The sequence below is a fragment of the Panthera pardus genome, unplaced genomic scaffold (assembly GCF_024362965.1).
Source record: "Panthera pardus isolate Hobbes unplaced genomic scaffold, ASM2436296v1 HiC_scaffold_27, whole genome shotgun sequence".
In the NCBI taxonomy this organism is placed as follows: domain Eukaryota; kingdom Metazoa; phylum Chordata; class Mammalia; order Carnivora; family Felidae; genus Panthera; species Panthera pardus.
In genome coordinates, this window is record NW_026526843.1 from 40,786,471 (window position 1) to 40,809,036 (window position 22,566).

Consider the following 22,566-nt stretch of genomic DNA (forward strand, 5'->3'; position numbering starts at 1 on the left):
AAACTTTATTCTACATGTCAACTTATCAGGATTGGATGACTTCCTGCACTGAGATTTTTTTTCTTAATGTTCCAGCTAATGCAGTTTCATAAACATGGAGTGGATTGGAATGAGGAACTGGACTCTTGGGAACCCCACGTGACCAGGCTGAAAGTCACCTCTCTCAGAATATCTAAAACGCAAAACTGGTTTTCCAAGCCCTGCTGAAATATGTTATCAACCAGTTCTGCCAGAAATAAGTGAAGATCCGTAAGTTTAACTGCTATGGTAGCAGTAGAATTGATTTTAAAGCCCTTTACCCTCTTATTTCTTTGTGGAATTTTTCTTAACAGGCTCCCCAAGGAATATCTTCTGCCACTTTGTTTGTTCATTGAAAAGTAAACATATGTCAGTGGCTAGGGACCCTTTCAAGTACAATGCCTTGCCCGTGGTAGGCACTCAAATATTTGTTGATTGCCTGATACTTGAGTTGCCACATTCCATTAATTTTTATGTCCCATGTGTTATACTGTAACAAAAGATCAGTCAAGGTTTAATTTTTAACAGTATTTTTAATTCTAGTTCTTTCAGATGTATAAACAGATTTATTTATGCCATTATTTCCTTTATTGTAAGCTCTGCTTTTAATCAGGAGGGCACTGATAAATATTGCTGAGGGTCAATTGGTTGAGGCAAGTAGCTGGGGTAGGGAGATTCCAATATGTGCTAAGGGCGGGTGAAGAAGTAGATAAATGGACAAGACAGAGATATCAGGGGTCTGGGCCAAGAGTCAGCAAACAAGACAAACAGGCATCAGGCTATCAGAGAAGCAGAAGGACACTGGGTCAAAAGGAAGGCAGGCACGATCGTAGTCTGAAGTCCAAGGAAAGTAGTCTGGAATCAGACCACTAGAGTCAAGGGAACAGGACAACAGAAAATAGGAAAATAGGAGACGTTTTTTTTTAATTAATCTATTTTATTTTTGAGAGAGACAGGCAGTGTGAATGGGGGAGGGAGGAAACGGGAGAGAGAGAGAGAGAGAGAGAGAGAGAGAAAGAGAGAGAGAGAGAGAGAGAGAGAGAGAGAGACAAAATCTCAGGCAGACTCTGCACTGTCAGCACAGTGCCCAATGTGGGGGTCGAACTCACAAAACTGTGGGATCATGACCTGAGCCAAAACCAAGAGTCAGCTGTAACCTACTGAGCCACCCAGGCACCCTGGAGACATTATTGAATGAGATAATCAATGAAGCTATTTCTTTCCCTACTTCTTATCTGTCTTTAGGCATCTAACATAATAGTGTTGGAGTTGTCCCTGTGGGTGGGAACCAAAAGTGAACACTATTCAGAGGAGGGGAGGAGTTCAGGAAATCTGCAGTAGAACCTGATGAATAAAATCCCAACAGATGCACAATACAAATATAAACCTTTCTATCATATTACAGCTGTTTATTACTCATCTGCGTATCCTCCTCCCCCATATCTATTATTATAAGCACCTTACACATAGTAATCAGTTAATAATTATTCATGGAATTGAACTGAAAGTTTAAAGGTCTAGGTGTATCAGCTTGTGATCTACTTAAGAATAAACTCAAATAGTTCATTATTTCGCTATTAGCACTATGATTTTGATGGTCAAATTCATAATAAAGCCTGTACTCACTGGACAAAGAAAACTATCAAATTGAAAACAGAAGTGTTATTATTGCCAAAAACCATTAGCTTTCTGATTGCTGGTAGACATTTATGGTAAATGCAACATCAGCATTCAACATGCAAATAATTAGTCAAGTCCCAGAAGTTTGATTTCACTTTTCCTACCAGTTATTGAATTGCTTCCAAAGGAAAAACTTCCCATGAAATAGTTTAAAAACAGATTAGTGACAAGTGAGCGAAATCCATTAGAAATTTTGTCTTAACATAGTAGTTACAGGTCTTCACATTATAGTTTTTGCTGAAGTCAAGTCATTAAAGGCCTTAAAAATGACAACTTCCCCATAACACCGTGTGGCAGTGCTGGTGTATTAAAGAGAATTTTACTAAACTATTTAAAATCACTCTCTGGAGTGCCTGGGTGGCTCAACTGGTTAAGCATCTGACACTTTATTTCGGCTCAGGTCATGATCTCATGGTTTGTGAGACTGAACCCTGTGTCAGGCTCTGTGCTGGCAGCACAAGCCTACTTGGGATTCTCTCTCCCTCTCTCTCTGCACCAAAATCAATATGTAAATTAAAAAAAATTAAAAAAATAAAATTTCTCTGAAGGTTGAAGTGCATGACTTTATATGGTAAAAGTATATATAAAGTGCATGACTTTATATGGTAACCAGCATTATATTCCTTGTATATAAGTGCATTTGTTTCCTTTTATGCCTTTAAGAGAGTTGCAACTGACAATCTTAGATTGATGTAATTTTTCTGTTAACTCTTTTTAATTTAAGTTTATTTTTGAGAGGAGGGGAGGGGCAGAGAGAGAGGGAGACAGAGGATCTGAAGCAGGCTCTGTGCTGACAGCTGCGAGCCTGATGGAGGGCTCGAATTCAGGAACCATGAGATCATGACCTGAGCCAAAGTCGGACACTTAACTGACTGAACCACCCAGGCTCCCCTCTGTTAACTCTTAAGGTAATTTGCTGGGGCGTGAGTGGTCTAGTGCTTGTTCAGTGATTTTAAAGTTTAGTTTATGGAACACCTACATTATACACACTTGGAATTTTATTAAAAACGAAGGTTCCTGGGTCCTACCCCAAGTCATACTGAATCAGAATCTGAGGGAAATATCTAGGAATCCACATTTTAAATAAGCTCTCCAGGTAATTCTTAAGCACTTTACAATTGAAAAACTTTAGATCATACAACCTGGACATGATGAAAATCATATAGAATCTAGTTGCAGTTTTGACAGACTCACTGACATCTTTTTTTTTCTTTTTTAAGTAGGCTTGAATGTAGGGCTTGAACTCATGACCCTGAGATCAACACCTGAGCTGAGATCAAGAATCAGATGCTTAACCGACTGAGCCACCCAGGCGCCCCATTTTATTTCAACCTCATTGTGCTTCAACTTCCAATCTATACTTGTCTTATCTACATATTGTACATTTACTCATTGTACAATCTATATTTCTATGTTTATCTGTATTTTAGGTGATATTCCGAACATTTTTGAAGTATATTACAAATCAAAAGTTTGCACAAGTGTTGGCTCTGCAACATCTAAGTATTATATCCTCAGGAAAAGAAAAACCTCTTTGGGGCTTTTTGTTCATTTACACAATAAAGGAGGTTGGATTTGAATTTATTTATCTGTAAGGCCTTTCCTAGATCTGACATGCCAGAACTCTATGAAAATAAAAGTTGTTTAAAAACTATCAATTTTTAAGTTTTCTTTCCTCTCAACACAATTCACGATGACACTGCATTGGGAGTAGCTGAATCTTGTAGTACCTAAACTGGAGGTCAAGGTATTGGGTAAAGCTTGAGCTCTAATAAAATTGACAAGTGCTTTACACAGTACTGTATAGGGGCGCTTGGGTGGCTTGGTTGCGCATCCAACTTTGGCTCATGATCTTGTGGTTTGTGAGTTCGAGCCCTGCATCGGGCTCTGCACCAACAGCGTGGAGCCTGCTTTGGATTCTCTCTCTCCCTTTCTCTCTGCCCCTCCCCTGTTCACGCTCTCAAAAATAAATACACATTAAAAAATTTTAAACAGTAATATATATCAGTGTTTATCAAAATTGTCTGCACATTAGAATCACCTGGGGAGCTATTAACTGCCTTGATGCTCAGGCTACACCCCAATCAGAAACTTGGGGGTGACACGTAGGCATAGTAATTTTTAAAACTTGCCAGGTAATACCATTAGGAAGCCGAGTTTGAGAACCATTGCTCTACATTATTGTTCAAACATTTAATATTATTGGACTTTTTCAATTACTTGCATCTTAACTACCTTAATAAATATTATGTATCTTAGCAAAGGTACATTATCAATATTAATAAAGGCATAGAGAGGGGAATTATTCATCTCTTAGGCAAAGAACATTTCAAATTTCTCCATATGATTGAACAACCATTATGGCAAACCCAATGTTTTAAAGATGAGGAATCACAGAACTGTGTCTCTAATAGAATACAGGTAACCCTTGATTACCTGTTGCACACTTCAAAATCTGTACTCGGTGATTCTAACTTGGTGTATGTTTCAAATGAATAAAAATTAATTTTAATATTAGCCCACACTGAATAAAAGAAATAACTGAGATCTGATATTACAAAACACTTGATGTTCAAAGTCAAATATGCCTAGGACTATATGACAGCAAAGATACATGAAAGTCATCTACATTTTACTTGGTTACTAAGAAATTGCCTTTGTGATTTTGGGGAAGGGTGAGGAGAATTTTTTGTGTTAAAATTTTTTTTTCTTTCAGTAAGAATTTGTTAAGAACTGGACCAATAGAATCAGGCAAGATGCCTGAATCTATATTTTAAGGTTATCTCTGAAACTTATAAGGACTATATCCACCTCTATTGATCTCATTTGTCATTCAGCTGGTCCCCTTGCTTTCACTTCTGCCTCCTGCATTAGTAGTATACACACTGGGCTGTTGGTCAGAGACCCAAAATAGTGGTGACATAAATGAGACAGCTTATTTTTCTCTCATGTAACAGCCCAAACAGGTAAGAAGTACAAAGCTGGTATGGCCTTGCCATGGGCCTAGTCTCCTACTAGCTGGTTGGGTTGACGTCCCTAGAATGTTGGATCCAAGATGTCTGCCATGCTCACATTTCAGCCAGCAGGAAGGATGGGGCGGTGGGGAGGATGGAAAGGGAAAAGAGAGCATTCCTTTACAACCTTTGAGGAAATGGTTTAGTAATTGTACAGATCACTGATGCTCACTCCTGAACTTAGTGAGAACTTAGTCACAAGGCCACATCTAGTGACAAAGAAAGCATGGGGAAGTATTCTTTATTGTAGGTAGCCATGCACCCAGCTAAAGATGGACAGATATATTACTACAGAAGAGTAGTTATTAGGGTCCAACTATGAGTCTCTGGCAACCTCTTTATATCTATTCTCCTTCCAGGAGACAGTGACCATTCCAAAACATAAATTGAATCATGATGTATATTGGCCATAAACCATTTAACGGCTTCCCAGTGCTCTGAAGATAGAAACTAAAAAACTAAAATCCTTATTATGGCCTATAAGGTTCTGCATTGCTTGCAGGAGCCTTTGTCTATTTGCTGGTCTCATCTTGTAAGCTACTTTCTGCACTTCAGCCATATGAGTTCTGACTCAAGTCCTCAAACACACATCCACTCCTTCAGGAAAAACTTTCATGGTGCACACCCCACTGCCCAACGTGGTTTCCTTTGTTTAAAAGATCTAATATAAACCACATATCTTTCCTTTGTAGCACTTATCTCACTTTTTGTGCAATTATTTGAATGTCTTTCTCCTCCACAACATTGTAAGCTGTATGACAATAGGGGCCATGTGTTTTTGCTTGTATTGTGCAGTGTTCCTGGTGCTAACCCCAGTGCTTGCCACAGAGTGGGCATTCACATACTTGGAGGTATGTTGCAATAGTTTGGCTTATTATTTTATGAGCCCCAGGATTTGGAGAAGTTTATCTCACAGTGATTTGGTATACTACATGAAATTTTACTATTATTCAGACATTTTATTTTATGCACAAATGAGAGTTTAAAGAAATAAACCTTGAATTTATAAGCCTAACCCAATAATTTAATTGCTTTGGCAATTTTACATTAAATCATTTAGTCTTTTTCTGTTTTAGTTCCTCCACATACAAAATAGATATTAAAACCTTGTTAGGGGCAACTTCTAGATCCTAAGCTACTAGGAGTCAGATACAATAATCTCAGAATCACATAAGGGATGTTCAAATTCTTGAGAAAGTGTTGCTTTTCAATGAAGATGTGCCTATCATTTTAAAAAAAAGCTAACATGGGGCACCTGGGTAGCTCAGCCGGTTAAGCATCCGACTTTGGCTCAGGTCATGATCCCATGGTTCATGAGTTTGAGCCCTGCATCGGGTTCTGTGCTGACAGCTCAGAGCCTGGAGCCTGCTTCGGATTCTGTGTCTCCCTCTCTCTCTGCCCTTCCCCCATTCATGCTCACTCTCTCTCTCTCTCTCTCTCTCTCTCTCTCAAAAATGAATAAACATTAAAAAATAAAAAAAAATAAAGCAGCTAAAATATTTTAGATTTCTTTTTTGAAAAAAAAGTCACTGAAAGGTGACAAGTTAGGAAGAACACTAGCAGTAAAAAAACACCTGGGATTAAAATACTTCAATTATTTTTTGTTACAATGAGCTGCTATAATTGACAAATGGTCTAATCATATTAAAATGTTCTTCATAGAAAATCACATCTTCATGAAAGACATAGAAATAACACAAACACATTTTCAGTGTTCTAATAACTATGTTAATAGACCCAAAGAATCGTAGAATTGGATGGGACCATTATTGTGCAAATTTTACACATAAGGAAACGAAGGCCAAGCAGTTTAAGTGGCTTTCCTTAAAATTTCACAGGCACTTAGGGACAGACCCGTGGCTAGCTTTAAATCTGTTTTTTCAAAATCTACTTTTTGTTTCTTATCATAAAGGAAAACAAAAACTTAGGGCTACAAGTGGTATCAACATAACAATGTAAGAATGAAGATAATATAATGAGTGGTAAGACCTGGACCAAGAAGTAAGTTTATATGCAATGTTCTTATTTTGGACAATAGACACAAATATAATATGACTTGACTAGAAAATAATCTCAAAGAACTGAAATCATCAGATAATATCCAAATCTTGTTTTGCTGATCATTTTTTAATCTTTTTTTCCTAAAATTTCTTTATTAAAAGTAGTTGATTACTAAAATAATCTGGACCAAATAATACATATTTCACCTCCCATCAATTTACCTGCTAATTCTTAGGTAGCAAAGCTTAAAAAAGAAAAATAAAGGAAATGTAAAGGAAACCAGTGAAACAGTAACCAGTATGAACCATACAAATGATTTTATTTATTTTAAGAGAGAGAGGGAGAGACAGAATCCCAAGCAGGCTCTGCACCATCAGCACAGAGCCCAACACCAGGCTTGATCCCACCACTGTGAGATCATGACCTGATCCTAAATCAAGAGCTGGACACTTAACCAACTGAGCTACTCAGGCGCTCCACAAAATGACTTTAGAATAACAGAATTCGTTACAATCAGCAGTCCATATTGGCAGAGGGTATATAGCTAAAAATATCAAATGTTATTAGTGTCACCCTTATTTGGTGATAAGGATGAGAATAATTTCTTAAAAAGCCCTTTCTTAATAAGAATAAAATGAATGCAGGCTAATTCCCTGAAGAAAAAAAATGGCAGAGAGAACGTGCTCAAATTCTTTTTTTAAAATGTTTATTTATTTTTGAGAGAGAGAGAGAGAGAGAGACAGAGTGTGAGCAGGGGAGGAGCAGAGAGAGAGGGAGACACAGAATCTGAAGCAGGCTCCAGGCTCAGCTGTCAGCACAGAACCCGACACGGGGCTTGAACTTGTGAACTGTGAGATATGACCTGAGCCAAAGTCAGACACTTAACCAACTGAGCCACTCAGGCACCCCTCAGATTGTTTAATAGATTACCAAAGGATTTCAATGTGTATATCTCATGATCCATCTAAAGTTAGAGACTGTGGTCCTCCAGTAGATTAATATTTCAGAATTTACTAATTGATTTATTGACATGAAGGTGACATTACAGTAATATATTTGTGTGTCTCTGGAACTAATGAACACATATTGTCATTTAAAGGTTAAGTTCTTCTGATGGTAGTTTGGTATTTTTCTTTGGAAACTGCTACCACAGGTATCCAATTTTACAACAACCAGAAATGTGGACACAGATGTTTAACTTCAAATATAGATAGAAACACTGCTAGAATATAAAATAAATCGCCAGGGAAGTTGTTTTTAAAGATCCTAAAACTTCAAAAATAGCCATATTTCTCATTAAATATGAGAACAGAAATTATACCTGTTAAAGTGTGTAGTTTTGAAATCTCAGCCTGAGGTTTTTAGTCAATAGCTATTTAAGTATTAATTTTTTCCTTCCCCAACACTTATATGTCAGTAAAATTGAATTGCCTTTTAAAGTTTATAATGGTTTGGTGCACCTGGGTGGCTCAGTTGGTTGAGCATCTGATTTCAGCTCAGGTCATGATCTCACTGTTTGTGAGTTCCAGCCCCACATTGGACTCCCTGCTGTCAGTGCAGAGCCTGCTTTGGATCCTCTGTCCCCTTTCTGCCCCTCCCCGGTTCACATTCTCTCTCTCAAATACTTAAAAAAATTTTGCAAAGTTTCATACAAAAACCCAGATTCCATCTGATAAGTCTTTAAACCATATGGAAGAATCATATTGGCTATTTGGCAAGTACATGCAGGTCTATTATAGGCCAAAAATACAGAGGAGAGGCATCAAATACATTCAAAATGAGACAAGAGACCAGAAAAGTTATTGTGTTTTAACTTTAATAATACACTCAAAATTTTAACCCAAGAAGGATTCACTATTTTAATTACCATTTAAACACAATTATAAAGAACAAAAGGCTGAACACATTTATGAACAAAGTACAACATCTATCTTTAGATTTGTGAGCTGCACAGAAACATTTAAAGTATACAGCATATGAAGTCACTGAATCACAGGGCTAGAAGAAAACCCCACAATTTAATTGCTGAACTACAATCAGATTGATCTTGACACTGAATATTTTTTCTCATGTGATGGTCATTTTGGCTCATCCACTAACCACATAGATGTCAACCACACGGCTTTGCAAATGTGGAATGGCAATTTATAGCTAAGATGAAGTAAAACAGATAACCAGAATAAAATCAGTTCCCTTAGTCACTGTTTTATATTTTCAAAATGCACACTTAAAGCGTTAATACGAGATAAATTTTCACTAAACTCACATTACATGTACGAAAACTACAAATCAATACAGCAAGAATAGAGGCATATGTAGCCTCTGGCTTTAACCTCACACACTGGTCAAAATACTTAGAAATTCAAAGGATATGAGGTCACAATAAAGAGTGGAAAGCCTTAAGACAATTTAACACACTCATTGTAAAGTTCACCAAACTGAAGACCAAGGCAACTGAACCATAACGATCCATGTGTGCTTTTGAAAATGACAGTAACTACCATAGTTGTGAGAAATGCAGGTTGACCGCTTTAGGAGAGTTTAATCTTCAAATAAGCAATGCAAAATTTCCCATTATAGGTGAATAAAAGTGAAAGCATGTTAAATGTTCAAGAGAAGTTACTCTTGTAAGTCAGGATGCCTTATGCTGAGGCTTTTGAATAAAGGAACACCACAAATAGAACAGTGAACACAAATTAGTACAAGTCAAGATAATAGTTATATAGAAGGTAAATTTTCTTGATACACAAAATCTGTTTTAGTGAACTTTTCAGTAATGAACTTTAAATGAAGTGCATTAGCTCCAAACACAATATGAACATGAAACCACTTAATAACTTTAAAGCTTATGTAATATTCTTGTCGAAAAACAAGTACTAAAATTACCAACAAAATGACAGAGTATCTTTAATGCAGTGCCCTCCTTATAACCTGTAACCAATTCATCTGCCAACTTTTAAGAAGTATTAGTTGGGCTATAAATTTTGTGCAAGTAGACTTCTACCTTATTGTTACCCAAGTTACAGATATCCAAGATACCGACGATGTGCACTTTATCCAGTTTAGTTACAGCTTTGATAATATCACCTGAAAGTAAAAAGCAGATGGTATTGTAAAATACTTAAATATTTACTTGGATTTAGTATCACATAAGCTGGCTTTTTTCTTATTATAACATTAACACTGTCCCTCATCTTCTCCCTCTTCCCTCCAATTTATCACACAGTCATCAAAGTTACGTTATGCTAACTTCTGCACACAACAGTGAATATATCAAACAGATGCCACTAATAATGTCAAGATACAGGCTGGTATTCCAAAGTCATATTTAGTTATTTTTACTTGTTAAATTTTTTTGGTAAAGTCAGTCTACATGTTTTCAAGGTTATTTATATGGTGCCAAGTCAACAACTTATTGCTATACTTCAAGGAAGTACAAAAATAATTTTTTCCGTTTTGAAACATAATTACCAATTACTTACAAAACTTACAAGACATAAAGCAAAATACATATATGAAATTGAAGTTTCTTTTAAACTATATTTCCTTTGGGGGCACCTGGGTGGCTCAGTCAGTTAAGCGACTGACTCTTGATTTCGGCTCAGGTCATGATCTCATGGTTCATGGGTTCCAGCCCTGTGTCAGGCTCCGTGCTGGCAGTGCAGGGCCTGCTTGGGATTCTCTCCCTCTGCCCCTACCTCACTTGCTCTCTCTCTTGAAATAAACTTAAAAAAATAAAAGAGATCTAGTTTTAAACTTAGCTTATTAAAAAAATAATAAGGTATATTTCCTTTGAAGTAGCTTTATTGACTAACACTTAGCATTGGATACTCTCAAGAAGCTTTATCAAAAATGGGTCAGGTGAGTGACACTGCTATAAATGGCAGAGTAGGCAATTTCAGGGCTGGGTCCCTCAACTAAAGCAACTCACAGGCTGGCAAAAACTCTCAGATCAACTTCTGCAGAACTCTGGAATCTATACACAAACTTAAAATGATGGGGGAAGGATTAATAAAGAAAGAGCTGCTGCACTGTGGTAAGAATGTGCTGCGGTACTTTACGTTGCCCACCTACTACCTGTATCAGCAGCAGCCATGAAGATGGCAGCTGGCATACCTGGTGCTGGCTGCTAGTACCAGATAGTGCGATGCAGAACTTATTCTCAAAGATGTAGTTGTATGTTTTGCCCTGTAAGGCAGCTCGCTCAAGGAGACATGAGGGCTTGCTTTCATTTCATCTGATTTGGAGCATTCCCATGACTGGGGTAGCTTCCCCAGTGGCTTTTGTTGAAAACACATTAAGACAAAAACATTAGCCAGACTAAAAAAGCTGGGGAGGAAGGGGTTGGGGAAAAGATATGTGGGGGAAATAGGGGCTTTTAAAAGCTTCTGTATACACTGGGGCATCAAGAAGGCTATATGTACACACAGTGCTGGACGCATGCTCAGAAAAGACCTGATAAAAACTCCAATTGTTCACCTCTGGCTGATCATCAGGCTCCGCACAGCAGGAAGTGAAAGCTAAGACAGAGTTGTAAACAGCCTGGGTAAGCACTGAAGGGGTGCCATGACAGAGATCCAACTGCAAAAACTGGAGATAATTTTTTCCTTGGTTTCCTTTCTCGCTTCCAGGTGTTTAAGGAAACTCTTTCAAAACACTATCTGACAGCTACTAAGCTAATGGATTACAGACTTCAGTGGCTACACATGATAAAGACTTGATTTTAGATATGAAAAAATGAAATCATTTAGAGGTTAAGTAACTTAAGCAAAGTCACATGGTGATTCTAATGTACACAGTCTGGCTTTGAGGCATGTGATCTTAACCTTTGTATACTAGGGTTACATCTCTGAAATTGTGCCTAAGGGCACCTGGGTGGCTCAGTAGGTTAAGCACCCAACTCTTGGTTTCGGCTCAGGTCATGATCTCACAGGTCCCTGAGATCCAGCCTTGTGTTGGGCTCTGTGCTGATGGGAGTGGAGCCTGCTTGGGATTCTCTTTCCCTTTCTCTCATGCCCCTCCCCTATTCATGCGCACATGCACGCTCTCTCTCAAAATAAATAAACATTAAAAAAAAACCCTGTGCCTAAAAGCCAGTGGTGGATCTAGGTTTTGTGGGACCTGAAGGGCATGCTGTTTATGAAAAAGAATATAAAATACAAAAGAGTACCAAAGCAAGTGAGGGCTTTTCGAGCCTAGGCTTCAAGAGCTTCACAATTTTTTTTAATGTTTATTTTTGAGAAGGAGGGAGGAAGGGAGAGGGAGAGGGAGAAAATGTGAGTGGGGGAGGGGCAGAGAGAGGGAGACACAGAATCTGAAGCAGGCTCCAAGCTGTTAGTACAGACCCCGATGCGGGGCTCACACTCATGAACAGCGAGATCATGACCTGAGCCGAAGTCAGATGCTTAACCGATTGAGCAACCCAGGTGCCCCATGAGCTTCACAATTAAAGCCACCTCTGCTAGACATGTCACAAAATCTGATGAATGATTTAAAACTGTGCAAGTTCACTAATGCACAATGAGTATAATAACAACTGCTGCTACTGTATAACTTTCTTCTTCTTTGAAGGGGATGGACTTTAACCTAGATGCTTTGGAGAGATTTTGAGATGTCTAGATTTGATGCCAACAGCAACAACCCAAACCTTAATAATTCTAATTGTTATCATATATTGACCTTTATAAATAATGACTTACAGAGTGCCTGAAACATGAAGTCTAAGTAAATCTACTGTTTCGGTGAAGAGCTCTGCCTACTTGTGTTAATACTTCGAGCAAATGACAACCTCTCAATCTGTTCATCTGGTACTACATCACAGAATGTTGTGAGGATTAAATAGACTGTAAAGCACTTAGGATGGTGGGTGATGCACAGCAAGCACTCAAATTATCATCAACAATCAGTCTCTACTTAAGAAAACCTAGTATGAAATGAGGATGTTATTATTTACATCACATAGAGATTCTTTTAAAAGGACTACAGATTTTTACCTAAAAAATGGGTTTTTCTAAATTTCACTTTAAATTCTAGTACTGTTTACAAAAATTGTACACTTTTAGAAATGTCACAAATACAAAAAAGTGAGACAAAGGCAGTGTAGTGTTCACTCCATTTTCTTATGGGTGATCACGTGGGAAGACAAAGTGTCCTGGCATCTCTTGTTGCTAGGATGGGATCATGTAGGTAAGCTCTGAGAAATGAGAATGTGAGTAGAAATGATATGTCACTTCCACTCCAATGTAATTAAAAGCTAGTGTCTCCTTCATCTCTTCCTTCCTCTGCCTAGACAACCCTAGAAGCTACTTGTTCCTGCTGAAGCTGCAACAAGATGTAAGCAGACTGGATTCATGAATCACTGCTGAGAAGAAAGCTAATGTCTGATTGCATCAGACTCAACTTGAGCAAGAAACAAACATTTATTGTGTTAAGTCACAGGGACTTTGAAGTGGCTTTGTAACTGCAACACCATCTAACCTATCTTGTAATACAGTACAGTATTCTTGCCTGTAAAAATAATATGGTAAACCCTGATTACATAGGGAATAATAAAATTGGTATTTTTATATGTATTAAAGCTCTTCCATATCGTGTTTCTGAAATGTTTATCAATGGAGAAGTTAACGCAATGCTTTCAAATAGGAAGAAAGTGTGTATGTAATGCACATAAACATTTCATATATATATGCACATACATATATACATATATATATATACATAACTTTTTATATATATATAAAAAAATATATATATATTTTATATTTATATATATTATATATATTTATATATATAATATATATTTATATATATAATATAATATATAATATATATAATATATATATATATATATATACACATAACATATATACATAACTTTTTGCCATCAGTCTGCCAAAGACTAACAAGAACAATAATACCTAGCATTTCTAAGGGTGTGAGTAAAGTGGCACTCTTGCCTTTGGTAAAAGTGTAAATTGGCATAAACTTTTTGGATGACAATATCTACCAAAATTTTAATGCCTACATCTTTTGAGTCAGTGATTTCTCTTCCAAGAATTCATCTTACAGATATGTATGTAAAGTACACAAAGATTATATATACATACACACAGAAAGATAGAGAGATACTCACTGCAGTACTCTTTGCTAAGAGCCAAAATATTTGGAAACAATCTCAACGTTCATCACTAGGGGATTAAGTAAATTTTGGTACATCCACGCAGTGATGTATTTATAGGTATTAAAATGAATGAAGTATCTCTCTATATACTAAATATGAAAGATATCCAAGATATATTGTCAAGAGGAAAAAGGTGGTTATGGAACTATATGTTTACTATAATTCCATTTATGTGTATTTCCTTAAGACTGTGTGTGCGGGTGATAAAGTGAGATTTATTCCTGGGATGCAAGGGTGGTTCAACATTTGCAAATCAATCAACGTGATGCATCACATCAATAAGAGAAAGGGCAAGAACCATATGACCATTTCAACAGACACAGAAAAAGCATTTGACGAAGCACAACATCCATTCATGATTTAAAAAAACTCTCAACAAAGTAGGTTTAGAAGGAACCTCAACATAAATGACATATATGAAAAACCCACAGCTAACATAATCCGTAAGGAGGAAAAAACCGAGAGCTTTTCCCCTAAGGTCAGAAACAAGAGAAGGATGTCCACCCTCACCACTTTTGTTCAACATAGTACTGGAAGTCCTACCCACAGTAATCAGACAACAAAAAGAAATGAAAGGCAACCAAATTGGTAAGGAGGAAGTAAAACATTCGGTATTTGCAGATGACATGATACTATACGTAGAAAACCTACCAGAACTGATAAACGAATCGCAGGATACAAAATCAGTGTGCAGAAATCTGTTGCATTTCTATACAGTAATAACGAAAGCAGCAGAAAGAGAAATTAAGAAGACAATCTCATTACAATTACACCCAAAATAATAATGATACCTAGGAATAAACCTAACCAAAGAGGTGAAAGACCTGTACTCTGAAAACTATAGAACATTGATAAAAGAAATTGAAGCCAACACAAAGAAATGGAAAGACATTCCATGCTCATGGATTAGAAGAATACTGTTAAAATGTTTATACTACCCAAAGTAATCTACACATTTAATGCAATCTCTACCAAAACACCAATAGAATTTTTCATAAAACTAGATGAAAGAATCCTAAAATTTATATGGAACTGCAAAAGATCCAGAACAGCCAAAGCAATTTTGGAAAAGTAAAGCAAAGCTGGAGGCATCACAATTCCAGACTTCAAGTTATATCACAAAGATGTAGTATTCAACACAGTATGGTACTGGCACAAAAATAGACACACGGATCAACAGAACAGAACAGAAAACCCAGAAATGAACCCACAACTATATGGTCAATTAATCTTTGACAAAACAGGAAAGAATATCCAATGAGATAGAGACAATGTCTTAAACAAATCGTGTTGGGAAAACTGGACAGCTACATGCAAAAGAATGAGATTGGACCACTTTCTTATACCATACACACAAATAAACTCAATATAGATTAAAGGCCTAAATGGGAGACCTGGAATCATAAAAATCCTAGAAGAGAGCTCAGGTAGTAATGTCCTGACATGGGCCATAGCAACATATTTCTAGATATGTCTCTTGTGGCAAGGGAAACGAAAGCAAAAATAAACTACTGGAACTACATTAAAATAGAAAGTTTACACACAACAAAGGAAACAACAAAACCAAAAAAGCAATCTACTGAATGGGGAAAAGACATTTGTAAATGACATATCCAATAAAGGGTTAGTATCCAAAATATATAAAGAACGTATAAAACTCGACAGCCAAAACTCAAATAATCCAATAAAAAATGTGCAGAGGAAATTAATCGACGTTTCTCCAAAGAATACCTATAGATGGCCAACAGACACATGAAAAGATGCTCACCATCACTAATCATCAGGGAAATGTAAATCAAAAGTACAATGAGATATCACCTTACACCTGTCAGAATGGCTAAAATCAACAACACAAGAAACAACAGGTGTTGGTAAGAATGTGGAGAAAAAGAATCCTTTTGTACTGTTGGTGGGAATGCAAACTGGTGCAGCCACTCTGGAAAACAGTATGGAGGTTCCCCCAAGAGTTAAACATAGATCTACCCTACGATCCAGTAATTGCACTACTGGGTATTTACACAAAAAATTGAAAAACATTAATTCAAAGGGATACATGCACTCCTATGTTTACTGCAGCATTATTTACACTAGCCAAATTATGGAAGCAGCCCAAGTGTCCATGGATAGATGAATGGATAAAGATGTGGTATATATGTACAATGGAATATTACTGAGTTGTAAAAAAAGAATGAAATCTTGCCATGTGCAACGACATGGATGGAGCTAGAGAGTAAAATGCTAAGTGAAATAAATCAGAGAAAGACAAATATCATACGATTCCACCCATATGTGGAATTTAAGAACCAAAGCAAAGGAGCAAAGGAAAAAAAGAGACAAACAAGCCAAGAAACAGACTCTTTTAACTACAAAGAACAAAATGATGGTTACCAGAGGGGAAGTGGTTGGGGGGATGGGTGAAATAGGTGATGGGAGATTAACAAGTGAACTTGTCGTGAGGAGCACCAGGTGATGTATGGGATAGTTGAATCACTATATTGTACACCTGAAACGCATAGAACACTCTGCTAGCTATACTGACTTTAAAAAAAGTGTGGGGTGGGAGAAATATATACTGTTATATGCAAAAATAATTTTTTTAAAGAATTCAAAGAATACTGGTTATCTCTAGAGAGGAGATGAGTGAGTTGGCAGCAGGGGATGGGCCTACCTAGGCAGGGAGGGGAACTTTCACTTTTACCCTATAACTTTGTGTGCTGTTTGAATTTTTGAATTGTGATCATATATAGCTTGTATAGTAAAAAAGAAAACAGGCTATAGAAATGTTTAAAGGTGATACAAATGTTATACTATTAGCATTTCATTATTCTGTACTTATTTTTATCTTTCAGTTTGGAGTTATGGAAAGAACGGAAATATTTTGAATCTGACAGATCTGAGCTGAAATGATAGCTGTTACCCATGCTGGTGAATCTCTCTGTTTTTCATTCTAGCTATCTATAAATAGGGGATAATAATGTTTACCTTTCAAGGCTCTTAGTAGGATTATTTGTAACTTATGTAAAATGCCCAGGCACAATGCTTGGCACAGAGCTAAATGGATACTATTATTATTAATAATTCATTGTCATGAAAAACATGACATATTCTACTTGAAACAAATCAGATTGCTTTTTTTTAAAATATCAAAATTCTATTTTTTTATTTTTTATTTATTTTTTGAGAGAGAGAGCAGGAGAGGGGCAGAGAGAAAGTGGGAGAGACAGAATTCCAAGCAAGCTCTGTGCTGTTAGCACAGACCCGACACAGGGCTTGAACTCACAAACTGTGAGATCATGACCTAGCCGATATCAAGAGTTGGACACTTAACCAACTGAGCCACCCAGGTGCCCCATTTTTTTTATTTTTCATTTTTTTTAGTTAGATTGCTTTTGATTTTCTTGCCCTTCATGTCTCAAGTATTAACTGCTTTGGCAGAAGGGTACCAGGTTTTTTCATTTGACCATGTTAGTAACTTCTGGAGAAAAACTGGCACTAGCAACTAGTAAGTAGCTGAGAATTTTGCCTTGATATTTCATGCCAATAATAACATACATATAGCAGAAGAAATTTAATGGAAGTAGATGTTGTATGAAGTAAGAAAATGAGTATATAAATATTTAAACCATGTATTAGGGCACTAATTAAGAAATCTGGAATTTCTGGAAATCTAAAGAGCTGCATTGTAGGAAGTAATACTGCAAGTCAACTAATAAACTATTTCTAAAAATGAACTGAAAAAAAATAAGACTCTTGTCAAATCAGATATTCAAGCTCAGTTTGCAGTAACCATTATTGCCAAGAGTTACTTCATCAAAAGGCATAGCTCATAAGACTTGTTGAAAAACAATATACACTCAAGAGTTTCATCAGCTTACAAAGACCCACCGCAAAATCCCCAGATAATAATGGCTGTCTTAAAAGCTCTTTTAAATGTAATATCCTTATGAGCTCAGTGAAAACTGCTAGCAACTTTACTACATGCTTAGGAAGTACAAATGACAACAGGAAGTAGATAATTATAACTGGACACATAATTTCACAGGAATAGAGAAGTAATTTAAAGTTCAGTTTGTTATGTAGCAGCCTAAACAATTGGTTGGTTGAAGGGTTTCACTATTGGGATTACATAAGCTCCTAGCAGTCCTCAAGGAATCTATTGCACAGCACATGAATAACTACACATTTATAAGAAAAAACAACCACACTATATTATGCTATGAAGGTATTAAAATTTCAGGCAATTGTAAGGTGAAAGGACAAATCATCTCACCTGAGTTAAAATAAGAGCTGAATTTGTACTGCTCCATGTGCATACCACTTAAATCTAATGAACACTTACATTTAGAAATCTAGTATAAGAGAAAATTCTTAATGTATGCCTGGAATAAAAACCATTAATTTATATAGCTTTATTTAAAAATATATTCTTGGGGCTCCTGGGTGGCTCAGTCAGTTAAGTGTTCAACGTCGGCTCAGGTCATGATCTCGTGGTCTGTGAGTTCGAGCCCTACATCAGGCTCTGTGCTGATAGTTTGGTGCCTGGATCCTGCTTCAGATTCTGTGTCTCTCTCTCTGCCCCTCCTCTGCTCATGTTCTGACTCTCTCTCTCTCAAAAATGAATAAACATTAAAAAAAATTAAAAAAAAATATGGGGAATCTGGGTGGCTCAGTCGGTTAAGCGTTCAACTTTGGCTCAGGTCATGATCTTGTGTTCATGAGTTCTAGCCCCGCGTTGGGCTCTGTGCTGACAGCTCAGAGCCTGAAACCTGCTTTGGATTCTGTGTGTCCCTCTCTCTCTGCCCCTACCCTGCTCATGCTCTTGCTCTCTCTCTCAAAAATAAAAAAAAAACATTAAAAAAATTTAAAAAAATAAAAAAAATACTCTGATATATAAGTCTTGGGGTACCTTTGCCAAATAACCCTTTAAATTATATTAAATGTTAAGGCTGTAACTGGTTACATGGTAACATCTTAAGATTGGAACTGTTTACAATATTAATTTTGTTTTTGGGGTGAAAGGAATACTGAGATGCTCTTACCTGCAAGTGCTCTTGGCAGTCTGTCATTGCCAGGTGTTTCCTGCGGATACACACAGCTGTAGTTCATGCAGGTTAGTAATGTGTCGATTTGAGATGTACGGAGATCTTCTGGAGAATACATGGGCAGGAATGCAACATCGATTGCTATCTCATGGTTCAGTCCTGTTATAGAAAAACCACAGTTTGTTAAAAGTGGGTTAACACATGAAGCTAATGAGGCCAGGTTTGCTGGTTTGATCCTGACATGTGCCAAACAGCTTCACACCTATAAAAGCATGATTTCAAATCTAGGAACTAAACCCTTTGCTGTGCAAAACTTTACAAATACATGCTACTGGTTGAAAGAGAAGACACTTCAGTGCAGTTTATCACCACTGCTGAAAATAACTATCCAAAATGTTTTACCTACTGATAGAAGGTTACAATTTTAATATCCAGAGGATGGCCTGGTCACATAAATGAAGACATGTAGAACACTTTCTTGGTTATTATGTGAGGGGCCATTACAGGATAGATCAATTCAGAGATGACTACTGGTTCCCTTATTGCCATTTGGACTTAGGGATGTATGACTCAAACAAAGCCAGGATGGTAGTGACAGGGTCCCATGTGTCCTCAATTATACATTACAAACTTCAATTACTCACCATTAGGGCTATAAGAAGTTGCACTAGAAAAGTGGCTATGGGGGGGAAAAAACAAAGTAAATCCTAACCTGTGACTGTCATCTCTTTGTATGGGTCAATGTCAGCTAGGGCGGATAAAAAGGACTTTTCAGAGGCAAGGCTTTGAGCTGGGTACTAAAGGATGAATAGCATGTAAATAAACAGACAGAAGGTTTTGAGGCAGGACAGAGAGTAGCCAAAATTATAGATCAGAGTAAGGAGACCGTCTTAACTGGAGGAACGGTAAACACACAAAGCACAGCTTGAAAACTATAAATTCCACCCAGTAACACGAAACAGAATCCTGGAAAGTTATCCTTAACTCCTTCCTTTTGTTCTTCCCTGATACTTAGCCAGCAAGTTCTATAGATTCTATGACCTTAATGTCTTCTACTCATCGCTACAGCAATTTTTAACAACTGTTCATGAGTCAATGATAGGTAAACAAACCCCTTCCTGTTAAGCTGTGACTGATCCAGAAATGCAAGTCCTTTCTTTGCTTTTTATAGGCAAATGACACTAAAATTCCACAGCTTTAATTTAATATACACCTAAGGGCTACTTAAAGGTTTTAAGGATTATGAAAATGTGGTATTCATAAACTATAATAGTCATGATATCTAGAATTTATTGAGGATTTCAATTCAGTATTATAACTACCCGATAACTCTTACCAATGTTGCAAAACTCATGTGAATGTGCACATGCTTTATCTTATTTCCTTGATTTTAAGACCAAATTTAACTCTAAGATATACTATCAACTTGACAAATGATACAAAACTGTTTTATTTTTATTTATTTCTCTTAAAACATTTTTTAACGTTTATTTATTTTTGAGAGAGAGAGAGAGAGCGCACAAGCAGGGGAGTGGCAGAGAGAGAGAAAGGGAGGGAGACACAAATGCGAAGCAGGCTCCAGGCTCCGAGTTGTCAGCACAGAGCCTGATGGCGGGGCTTGAACTCACCAACCATGAGATCATGACCTGAGCCGGAGTAGGACGCTTACCCAACTGAGCCACCCAGGCACCCCCAACACTGTTTTTTAATAGTTTAATAAAACAATTTTAATAAAAAGGAAACACTGCATTAAATGTACCCATTGACCATAAGATGCATTCCAACCTGCAAATGTAAAAAAAAAAAAGAAAAAGTGCCTTAGAATTGAGAAAATATCAGAAGTTGGAAATCCTGATATTCTTGGAAGGTAGCTTATCAGTGTGTCATTGATACTATTTTGAATTATTTTCTAAATTACAAAATACTGTGATTTTAGCTTCATCATTACTGATAAAATCTGTTTTGAGTGCTTTGGTTAAAACTAGAGTCAGAATACAAATGTGTAAGTAAACAGGCCTCAGGACCTCCATACTTGCTGTTTCTGTGCGTAGAATGTTCTTCCCTCAGATAACCAGACTGTTCCTTCAGCTCCATCGGAATTCTTATGAAATATTACCTCTTCAGGGAGACCTCCCCTGACCACTCCATTTAAAATGCAATCCTTTCCTACTACAGTACTTTCCAATCCCTTTCTTCCACCACTTATCACCATTTCTTTTATCACTAAGCTCTTGTATCTGTTGTGTTCACTTATGTAACCTTAGCACTTAGAACACTGCTGGGCATACATTAGGTGCTCAGGAAGTATTTGTAAATTGAACAGATGAATGTACATTTGTGTATTTTGTACTAAAATTTTCAAATACTAGACATTAAGACATTTGTGCATCAAGTGTTCAAATATGGATTTATCTGTATTCCTGTTACCAAAGGAGATGAACACAAACATCCTCCCCACAGTGTGCATACATATGCACTTCAATGGGGACTTACTGCTTATGTGTTACTGAAGTAACTTACAACATACTATCTAGGTAAATGTGAGAATATGTCTGGACTATATCCAAAATTACAGGAAAATATCAAGCAAGGAAGCTCATATTGCTCTTTGGAAGATGTATCATATGCAATTTATGTATCTTCCTCCTCAATTCTTTGTTATCACTGAATTTCTTTTCCAATAAAAAGTGTGAGAGTGTGAGTGTTGAGTGTGTGTGTTGGATGGGAGGCAATCTGTGATTCCAGCACCTAGCATAATGCTTGGCATATATCATATTTTACTCAATCTAAGATGCCACTAAGAAAAATGCTACCGGGGCGCCTGGGTGGCTCAGTTGATTGGGTGTCTAACTTCGGCTCGGGTCATGATCTTGCAGTTTGTGGGTTCGGGCCCCACATTGGGCTCCATGCTGACAGCTTAGATCCTGGAGCCTGCTTTGGGTTCTGTGTTTCCTCTCTCTCTGCCCCTCCCCTGCTGTCTCTCTGTTGCTTGTCTCTCTCTCTCAAAAATAAATAAACATTAAAAAAATTAAAAAAAAGAAAAATGCTACTGACTAAACAAAGGCATGACTTCAATTGCAAGATGCATACCAATTTTCAAAGATGTTAAAATATGGGGGAAAAAAGGGTATCTTATGATGATGAAATATGATAGCAGGTACTTCAGGTTTCATGATTAAATTACAATTACTTGCTGGAGGGGAGGTGGATGGGGGGATGGGTTAAATGGGTGATAGACATTAAGGAGGGCACTTTTTGGGATGAGCACTGGGTGTCACATGCAAGAGATGAATCACTGGGTTCTAGTCCTGAAGCCAAGACTACACTGTATATTAACTAACTTGAATTTAAATTTACAAAATTACAATTACTTTCATTATAAATGGAATAAGGGACAGAATTAAAGTGTGACAATATCAATCTAACTCTGTAATCCATATAACCTAGTGTATTGTTCCACTGAGATATAATAGTGGGAAGCATCTCAGTGGGACAGGATATCCTTAAGATGTAGCCAGTGAGGGAACCAACAGTAGAGAAAACCCAGTGCTACTCAGCTAATGGTTCAAGTAGGCTTCAACAAGGAAGGAGGCATACCTCATGGGTATAAAATATTGGTCCTGAGCCAGCA

At 37.1% G+C, this 22,566-nt stretch overlaps 1 protein-coding gene across 1 annotated transcript in view; it reads right to left on the minus strand.

Annotated features, from left to right (window-relative positions):
• Positions 1–8,512: 8,512 nt before the first annotated feature.
• Positions 8,513–22,566, minus strand: part of RADX (RPA1 related single stranded DNA binding protein, X-linked) — a 70,128-nt gene continuing 56,074 nt past the window's right edge. The window contains exons 13-14 of the mRNA XM_019435694.2: positions 18,933–19,094; positions 8,513–9,800 (exon numbers count right to left, since the gene is read on the minus strand). Of these exons, the coding sequence (XP_019291239.1) occupies positions 9,670–9,800; positions 18,933–19,094 (293 nt within the window). The 3' untranslated portion in view covers positions 8,513–9,669. The remainder of the gene's footprint in view (positions 9,801–18,932; positions 19,095–22,566) is intronic.